Source organism: Branchiostoma floridae, unplaced genomic scaffold (genome assembly GCF_000003815.2).
Source record: "Branchiostoma floridae strain S238N-H82 unplaced genomic scaffold, Bfl_VNyyK Sc7u5tJ_1421, whole genome shotgun sequence".
In the NCBI taxonomy this organism is placed as follows: domain Eukaryota; kingdom Metazoa; phylum Chordata; class Leptocardii; order Amphioxiformes; family Branchiostomatidae; genus Branchiostoma; species Branchiostoma floridae.
Window position 1 is genome coordinate 473,155 of NW_023365714.1, and position 10,000 is coordinate 483,154.

General features: G+C 43.8%; 2 protein-coding genes across 2 annotated transcripts; one reads left to right on the forward strand and one right to left on the reverse strand.

Moving 5' to 3' along the window:
* The first annotated feature begins 4,469 nt into the window (after window positions 1-4,469).
* Window positions 4,470-6,727, forward strand: LOC118407545. The gene is made up of 4 exons (XM_035808022.1): window positions 4,470-4,676; window positions 5,301-5,406; window positions 5,585-5,702; window positions 6,635-6,727. The coding sequence occupies exons 1-4, from the start codon at window positions 4,631-4,633 to the stop codon at window positions 6,725-6,727; spliced, it is 363 nt and encodes a 120-aa protein (XP_035663915.1). The 5' UTR covers window positions 4,470-4,630.
* A 610-nt stretch (window positions 6,728-7,337) lies between these two features.
* On the reverse strand, window positions 7,338-8,833 carry LOC118407546 (E3 ubiquitin-protein ligase TRIM71-like). The gene has a single exon (XM_035808023.1). The coding sequence runs from the start codon at window positions 8,831-8,833 to the stop codon at window positions 7,655-7,657; it is 1,179 nt and encodes a 392-aa protein (XP_035663916.1). The 3' UTR covers window positions 7,338-7,654.
* Between the last annotated feature and the right edge of the window lie 1,167 nt (window positions 8,834-10,000).

Sequence of the window (10,000 nt, forward strand, 5' to 3'; positions counted from 1 at the left end):
AATGTTAGGCACCACCGAGCTTTGGTGCATGACTGCAGACCACCTTACATCTCAGCGACGAATAATTATAATTGTTAAAAGAAAATGTCAAGCAAAGTCAATCTAAAATGCAACATCAAGATGACGGTAATGCATTGTCCTGGTAAGAGAAGAAATCAATTAAAAGCAGTCCTGCACCGATGCCCCGTTCTGGTCTGTATGCCTGACTTCCTGGTGTGACGTCATAGCGCACATACTCCTGTACAAAACTTCTCCGCTCGCTTTGGGCGCAGGTAGGGCCGAGTGCTTTCCTTGTCGCCTAAAACAAACGGAGAATGTAGAACAGTTAACGCAGTGCTACTAACTTGTGAACTCGTCATGAAGATCGGACGGATGGTAATACCAGTAGACTGAGGTTCAGGTGCTTATATCATCACTGTAACTAGGCACTAGTGATACAGAGGACATATATCAGCACTGTAACTAGACACTAGTGATACAGAGGACATATATCATCACTGTAACTAGACACTAGTGATACAGATGATATATATCATCACTGTAACTAGACACTAGTGATACAGATGATATATATATCAGCACTGTAACTAGACACTAGTGATATAGAGGACATATATCAGCACTGTAACTGGACACTAGTGATACAGAGGACATATATCAGCACTGTAACTGGACACTAGTGATACAGAGGACATATATCAGCACTGTAACTAGACACTAGTGATACAGAGGACATATATCAGCACTGTAACAAGACACTAGTAATACAGAGGACATATATCACCACTGTAACTAGATACTAGTGATACAGAGGACATATATCATCACTGTAACTAGACACTAGTGATGCAGAGGACATATATCAGCACTGTAACTAGACACTAGTGATACAGAGGACACATATCATCACTGTAACTAGACACTAGTGATACAGAGGACACATATCATCACTGTAACTAGACACTAGTGATACAGAGGACATATATCAGCACTGTAACTAGACACTAGTGATACAGAGGAGTATGTTGCCACAGAAACGTTTGTTCTTATTTCCTAAGACTGAAGACATTAACACAGTGACTCCATGATGGCGCCAGCCTGATACTCTGTCACAGTGTTGTGTTATGGAAACTTGCTGCCAGGGTTTTGGGCATCTGAATGGTTGACTTTTTATATACAACAAATTCTTATATCTAACTGGGTTGGTTGTTTGGCAGGTTGATTGTTTTCAATTTCAAGACTGTGTGACCAAAGTCTTCTTGGCTACAATGACAATGATTGATCAATCCAAACAATGATTTGGATGCCCTTAATCTAGTTGCACAAAAGTTTTTTTTCTTACTTAATATAATATCTACCTTATATAAGCAGCAACTAAACCATGATATTAACTTAATATGTAGCAATTGGTCATCGCAAGGTTTATATTTCAAGGCAATTCAACTTCTATAACTGGCTGAAAAAATCGGAAATTTCGAGTGTTACTCTTCTTCATTTTCACTTAAATGAACTGTCAGAACAACTCAACACAAGGCTCGTATGCAAATGTAAGTCATATGTAAATCATGTTTGCATAGTTCTTATGGTAATACATGTATAATGACATATAGGCACAGCAACAGCTCAATCACAGAAGTTCTCCTTACTTAATAAGATATCTTTATACCCGAGAATTCTAGCAACGAAACCAGGAGACGAACTTGTAGCATTGTTTAATACCAGCTTTGTAGAACTTCTGACAACATTAAGTAATACAGAAACAAGCATCTCTGTAGTAATAACTACAGAAGAAGAGTTAGCTTCTCCAGGATGATACGGTTCAGGGCATGAGAGGTGTATGTTAAATGTTTTTTTCTTTTTATTTCGTTAGAATAAAGTTGCAGTTGTCGTTCCAATCTGGATCTCGCAGCGTCTGTCTTGTAGCGTCTTCGTTATCTTGCCCACGGGCGAACACGAAAACTGATTAATTAGCAGACAAACAAGGTAATAAACTAACACCAAAATTAGTAACTTCGAGAGATGTGGAAGTATAAGAACATGTATCAACCCGTTTCTTTATGGCCGGCGAAAGTATTCATGCCTACCTAGTCAGATAGATAAAGTCTTCCAGCTATCCACCCAAATACAGTCATGATTTCTGCATTTCCCCTAGAAATCGCAAGGTGGCGGTTCTTTATTGTGAACAACTAAAAACTAATACATCCGGGCACTGATAGGAAAAGGTAGTTACTACAAACTGCACTTGGCAAAACCCCAAAAAGCGGCACAGCTAGCCTTCGACAACATCGCTTCAAAACTGCGCACCGACATACCGCGACTAGAGAAACTTACCAGCTAATTTCTTTAATGAGAAACAAACTTTTACCACTTTAACTTTTAAGGTTTGACTTGCGAAAAGAAAATTTCTCACCGCTGAAAACAGACTGCGTGCAGCCGTTAACTTCTTGGCTCAACACTTCTTTAGGTATTCACTTGGAGTAATAGATAAACGATACCTCACCTTCAGGTAATAAAGTTTTAAAACAGTTTTTTCGCTTTCTTTCCAAAATATGATTTTTTATGATCCGTTATTTACTGTATTTGCCATGTTTTCCTATTCTGTCTGACGGATATAGAGAGAAGATACCTTCCTCTTTATTTGGAGAATCTTAATAAATAAATTATTCAAAGAGGCAGGAGACTGATCCTAATAAGTAGGTTTCTTGATAGGCTCCTTCTGAGAGTGATTGTCTACCTCCAACTTACCTTAGATGTCCTTGGATATCTGTATGTATATCTGTATCTATATCGTATAGTCGGTTTAGCCACCATTCGACATAATACACCAGCTGAGATATTAGATGGGTACTTGTGGGGGGATGGTGTTCACGAAGGGGCATGCTGAAGGGCCTGATGGGAGGAACATTTTAGCACGGAACAGAGATCATTCACCGGAAATGTCCTCACGTCATTCATGACGTCATACCACGTCTGTATTTTGGCTTTTCATTATAAAGATTGCAGGGGTGTATGACGTCATACATTACTCATTACGAAATGCTAAACCATTAAATGATGACGTTTTACGATAGATAAGAGCGGTCCAATTGCGAATCGGCTGATTTCGCCTGTGGTAAGGCATACAGACCCCGTAACGGTCTCTTGAGACAATCTTGCAATAACAAACATTGTCAGGACAAATTTTCATCGTACAAATTTAACGTTGTTTCATGATTGCGTAATGGTTAGGGCCTTGGCCCATAGCCGGAGGTCCTGGGCTCGATTCCCCTGACATGATGTTGTGGAACAACTAAGTAACCCCACACCCTCCCCGTGTGGCGTGTGCAGCCTTGGGACAAACTTTCCTCACTCCAACCAGGTGTAAAAATGGGTGCCTGACTTCGACTGGGGTGGTAACAAGCTGTATGAAGAGGTGGTTGGGCTCCGCCTTCCAACACCATGCCCTGGATAACAGCACTGTCCCTACACCAGGCCCTGGATAACAGCACTGTTCCTACACCATGCCCTGGATAACAGCACTGTTCCTACACCATGCCCTGGATAACAGCACTGTCCCTACACCAGACCCTGGATAACAACACTGTTCCTACACCATGCCCTGGATAACAGCACTGTTCCTACACCATGCCCTGGATAACAGCACTGTTCCTACACCAGGCCCTGGATAACAGCACTGTCCCTACACCATGCCCTGGATAACAGCACTGTCCCTACACCATGCCCTGGATAACAGCACTGTTCCTACACCATGCCCTGGATAACAGCACTGTTCCTACACCAGACCCTGGATAACAGCACTGTCCCTACACCAGACCCTGGATAACAGCACTGTCCCTACACCATGCCCTGGATAACAGCACTGTTCCTACACCATGCCCTGGATAACAGCACTGTCCCTACACCATGCCCTGGATAACAGCACTGTTCCTACACCATGCCCTGGATAACAGCACTGTTCCTACACCATGCCCTGGGTAACAACACTGTTCCTACACCATGCCCTGGGTAACAACACTGTTCCTACGGTATCAGAAAGGCTACAGGACTACCCGTACCTTTAGCTTTACCTTTACAAATGCTATGAAATTAAAGTGACAAACAAAACCGTCCCTGACCAAACGATATCGGGTGCGCCCGTTACCGTGGGAACGGACAGCTGGAAGATGACGTCATCCTTGCTCGGCACATTATCGGTCAATAATTGAAATAAGAGACGCGTCATTCTGATAATTGACCCTTCAGCAAATACCCCTTACGTATCGGTTGATAACAACTAATGTCAGACTAAAAAGAAAATATTGAGGACGACATATTTGTGTTTATGCATGTTGCCCCACCTCCAGCCTAGCTACTCTTCCAGATTTGCCACTTCTTACGTAAAATGTACAACCCCTTATACCAAGCCCTCCCCATGTATAATAATGTACCATCCCTTCCACCGTCCTTATCTATCAGTACAAACGCACCGAACAGCTGAGAAGCGGAGTTCACTTTTACACGGCATTCCGCGATTCTCTACGAAGTGCGACACAACACAGTCTATCCCCTCTTACCAGCCGACATTTCCACCCCCTGTACACACCTGTACACACGTGACCACACCTGGCAAGTGTTCTACTCACCTGTCCATATGGAACGTCGCGCCACCAGAAGGAGGCTAAAGCGGAACGTCTTGAGTAAGTCTCGCGTCTTAGATGGTGTATCTTATTACCTTGATGTCTAACCTTTATCTTCATCAATATAATCAGAAGGGTATGTTTCCAAGCAACATTACTACATTTTCTTCTACGTTTCTGGCTGCGTTTTCGTACCCGTATAATCTGTTAGTTTAGTAACATTTGTTTCTAGCTATTGTATCTAATCTTCATCATTTTGTATCAGATGTTGTGCAGAACAGTTATGTGTAATAACGTGTTGTACACGGTATCAACTATCACTGCCTTAATGATCCACGAGTCAAGTTGTTTTGTTGAAGGTAAAATAAATCATTATCTAAATGTTGCCGATTTATGATGGTGTTAGCAACATTTATCAGCAAGAAGTGGCAACAAGGCATGATAAAAACTAGCCTCCACCAGGCCAAACTAAGGGGGTATTTATAGTAGAATTCGGCACAAAGGGAGGGGGGTGATTGGCCAGGGGGTCAGTCCGCGGGTAGGGTAACATTTCCCTATGGTGGCCAAAACTTCCCGATATTGTCCCTATAACCAACTTAGTTTCTCTGGTATAGACTAACAAGACAGGGATGTAAGGCCCACCACGGAGCCTGCTGTAGAGGCTAACTATCCCTGCCGTTCCAGGTCGAGTCGCTGTCTGGGTCACGTGTTGTTTGTTCTGGTTGTTTGTTTACAACCTGAGCACGGTACACAGCCATGGTCACGTGAGCAAACAGGCGAACAACATCAGGTACGTCAGAAAAACTGATAAATATCACCTGATCAAAAACTGCACAAAATATGATGCTATTATATAACCATTAATGAGTGATTCATTATTACTTTTAACGAACATTCCGTACAATTAATCAATCCTACTCGAGTCCTAATCAGAAAGTTCCGCCATCCTGTTATCTTTATTCCTGTAGTCAGCTGATGAAGATGATGGTGAACTTGTCAGGTCAGAGGTCAGACCCAGCCAATGAGGAGAACTGCATCCGGGTTCTCAGTCTGGACGAGTTCATCCACCTGTCACTCATTCCTGCCGTGAGTTTCTCATCCTTTAATCATTCCCTCCATCTCTCCATTTGCCTGTCATACCTGTCATTTCTACTCTTCCTCTTACTGTTCTCTTTATCCATCCATCCATCCATCCATCCATCCATCCATCCATCCATCCATCCATCCATCCATCCATCCATCCATCCATCCAACCATCCATCCATTCGTTTATCCATCCATCCAACCATCCATCCATTCGTTTATCCATCCATCCAACCATCCATCCATTCGTTTATCCATCCATCCGCCACTCACTCCTGCAGGTTTCTCATCCTTTCATCATTCCCTCCATCTCTCCATCCACCAGTCATTCCTTTCATTTCTCATCCTCCTCGTACTGTTCTCTTCCATCCATCCACTTGTCGCTCATTCCTGCCGTTTCTCATCCTGTCATCATTCCCTCCATCTCTCCATCCACCTGTCATTGCTGTCATGTCTCATCCTCTTACTGTTCTCTTTATCCATCCATCAATTCCTCCGGCCATGCATCCACTTATCCACCCCTTATTCATCTATCACTCATTCCGGCTGTTTTCATCCTCTTATCATTGTCTCCATCCCTCCATCCACCGTCCCAGATTAAAGTCTTAACCCATCATTGAAATCCTACATGTACACATCATTTTCTCCTTGTCGATCTAGAGTTCCATACAAAAGTCTCTGTACGCATGAATATATCTAAGAGCAATGCTAGTTCACTTTTATCTGCGGGGTAACCTATATCCGTTGTCTTTAAAACAGGATATTTTGGGGTAGCAAGTCAACAGGCGGTGGTTTCAAATTAAAATGTTTATAAAATATTACAGTTTGGAACCATAACTTGATATCCATAAATACCATGTTCTTAGAAACAGCGGTGAATAAAGATGAACTGGCGTCATGTATCTAATGACATCATGTATAATTTCCCCCTGCAGTTTCTGATCGTCTTGGTGCTGAGCCTGTGTCAGCGGAGAGCCAACGCCGAGCCGGGCAGCTGGTGTGGGGGAAGGCCTGGGCTGCTGGTGTGAGTAGGGGTGTGTGAGGAGGGTGTGAGTAGGGCGTATGAGTAAAGGGTGTGAGTAGGGGGGGTGAGGTGAGTGCCCCCAATCAGAGCCCTATATTTGTCATGTAGGCTAAAAACAGATGTCTGGCAATGGAGACTTTAGTGAAAGTAATTGGAGTATAAGAAATTCCTAGCGGGTTAGGCAATTTGCAACTTTCTGCTATTACATGAATGAACACTGGACAAACGACAAGACAAACTTTACCTGAATTGATACCAAACTTTATTGCGGCAGGTCTACACGTTACAATCACAGCAAACAAGTCTTCATCCCAAGACAGTTATGAAATTTTCACATCATCTGAACTCTTCTATCTTCCGACATAAATCCTGGTGAAAATGACATACGTTGTTTATATAACATACCTGAATAAGTTTTATTACCTATTATATATTTTTTATGAATGAATAACTTTATTGCGCAACAATTGTAACAGTTACAATGTATGGCAATGTGAACAACTATATACTAATACAAATAACTAACAACTAATGTAATATAATATAACAGTATAAACAATCTAGTGAGTATCATAAAGCATTATCTCGTTTTTGTAATGAGTTGTAACTAAATTGGCCTACGTAGGCAGATATATGAACAGGACATGATAATATCAAATGGAATACCTCTGACCTAGCATGTGGTAGTACGTATACAATTTCGGACTTACATACAATATTTTGAAATAACTTTTGACGGTCTTCTTCATAAGTCGGAAAATCCATTACAAAATGAAATTCATTTTCTATGTCATTATGGCATGTGGGACAAAGTCTCTCATTGGCTGGTATGTTGTAGTGTCGGCCCTTTTCATATAAGCTCTATTTGTAACAATCGTGACAATAGTGTCTGAAGGCACGTCTTAGTCCAGCAACTGTTTACATTGAAAACTCACATGTATCTGTACTTCTTAATACAATGGTCACCAGTATCAGCTACAAACACATGTCCATCCTCTGTCACTGCCACCCCATGGGGAAGGTTCAGTTTGTCCCTATCATTGCTGATTGTAGACACCCAGGTACCGTCTGAACGGAAAACCTGGAGCTTCTTGCCATGTTCTACGCCAGCTTCACCAGTTTTGTCCCCAACGTTTGCCAGAACTATGTTCCCCCTGCTGTCAGCTGACACCCCATGAGGTGCAAACATGTCCTGTGGCTCTATGCCTTTCTGACCAAACTTGTGTTGGAAGTTCAGATTTTTGTCAAACACCTGAACACGGTGACTGCCTTTATTTGCGACAATGATGTTGTCTTCTTTATCCACACAGATAAAATAGGGCTTGTTAAACTGCACCTTCTCTTTCCCCTTTCCATTCCTTCTCACCGATTTCACCCTTGTCCCATCTGCCTCAAACAGAAAAATGCTGTGTTTGTGAAAATCAGTTACAACAACCCTCCCATCCCTCTGTACTGCAAGGCCATAGGGGTTTGTGCAATATTTACCCAGAGAAAATTTGTTTATCAGTTCTCCTGATGGGGAAAATTTCTCCACTTCCTTCCCAGACCTCACCACTATGGTGCCATCTGTCTGAACTGCAAGTCCTCCTGGGCTTGCAGTTGTTGGAAATGAGGAGCAAAACTTAGGAGCAGAACCACTCAGATCAAACACCTGAACACGACAGTTGCCAAAATCAGCCACGTACAGCCTGTCTCCCCTGACTGCTACATCTATAGGACTGTCAAACTGCCCCGGCTGGCTGCCCTTCCGTCCAAACCTGAGCACACGGTTGTTACTGCCCGCACCTACTATGGGAGGGGAACGCAGCAGGCTCCCCCCTACCCATGTATCCCCACCCCCAAAGGCTCCATCCTCTTCCCCCATACCACTAACCCCTCCCCATGTACCCCCACCCTCTTCCTCTTTTACCCCATCCTCTCCCCATGTACCTCCACCACCTGTTTCTCCCACTGCTCCCCCTGTAATCTCATCCATTGTCCCTTCTCCCCCACCCCTTCCTCCCCCATCACCTCCCCCTGGAGCCCTAACCTCCCCTCCTGTACCCCCCTCCCCTCTCCATGTACCCCCACCACCTGTAGCCCCCACTGCTCCCCCTGTACTCTCATCCATGCTAGTCAAAGACAACCCTACGGATATCTGATTTTCCATGGGTTTGTACTGAACCTGGAGTTTGGCCATCTGATCTAACTTATCTCCTAGCTGCTCAGCCTTATTGTGACAATTCCTAAATCATCAGCTTTCCTTAAAACATCTGTACAGAACTGAAGTCCTTTTTCTAAGGATCTTAAAGTCTCCTTTAAACCTTTCCTCACATTCAGCAGAGGCTCCTTCTGGGTTGCTTCGACCTCCCTCAGTTGATCTCTAGCTTTCTTTTCTTCCTCACCCAGTTTTACTCTCCGCTCTGTAAAGTGTTGCTGTATCTCCTTGTCTTTAAGTTCGCATTCTGTTGTGATGCTCGCAAGATCTTTGCTAATATCGCTGTCAGATTTCTCGAGAGCAGTAACTGTGCCCCGAGCCTTCCTTTCTAATGTCTGTAGTTCAGCCTTGACCTCCGGTGCAACCTCACTGACCTCCCTTGGGTCGTGGTTTGGTCCTGGTCTGTGTTCATCAACGGCGCAAGCGTGGCACACGAGCTTGGCGCAGGGTGTGCAGTAGAACGTCAGGCGCTGGCCGGTGTGTTTGGGACAGCACTTCCCTGGTGTGTTTCCGGGGTTCTTCAGGTCATCCAAGGCGATCATGTAATGGTCTTTCAGTGCAGGAGAGTTTTTATGGACTGTAGTCATACAGTTTTGACATAACCATAGTTGGCAGTCCATACACGTTCCGTCTATACTGGCTGCAGACTCACACATTCCACAACAGGAACGGGCTTTCTTATCGCTGTTTTGCACGGCCATGAAGTCCCCTGGAAGATCGCTGACGTCATTTCCTTCCAGATCCGCCTGATGTGGACGGGAAGGACCTGGAGCAGCCATGGTTGTTACAACACGTCTCTGTGGTTTGGTCCGCTGAAATTATGAAGAAATCTTTTCACGCGTGGTTTGGGGGATGTATGAAAGTGAAAGGCGACTGGTTTCCGGCTTGTTTCCGTTGGATGACGTCACAAGTAACGCCGTTTACACTGCACTGATTGGTTAGGTCTTCAAAAGGTTTCGCCAGGGACAAAAACAGGTTTCAGACTGTCAGAAGTGGGAAACTCCTCGTCAAACTCTTCCTGCGAGAAGTCTGCGGCAGCATAATACGTCTCTGTGCTTCTCAAATCCTCACAGTTGGGAA

Coding starts and splice junctions, on each gene's coding strand:
- LOC118407545 (XM_035808022.1), top strand. CDS start 4,631: ATGGAACGTCGCGCCACCAGAAGGAGGCTAAAGCGGAACGTCTTGA. Junction 4,677..5,300: donor GCTAAAGCGGAACGTCTTGA/GTAAGTCTCGCG, acceptor CTGCCGTTCCAG/GTCGAGTCGCTGTCTGGGTC. Junction 5,407..5,584: donor AAACAGGCGAACAACATCAG/GTACGTCAGAAA, acceptor TTATTCCTGTAG/TCAGCTGATGAAGATGATGG.
- LOC118407546 (XM_035808023.1), bottom strand. CDS start 8,833: ATGGATGAGAGTACAGGGGGAGCAGTGGGGGCTACAGGTGGTGGGGGT.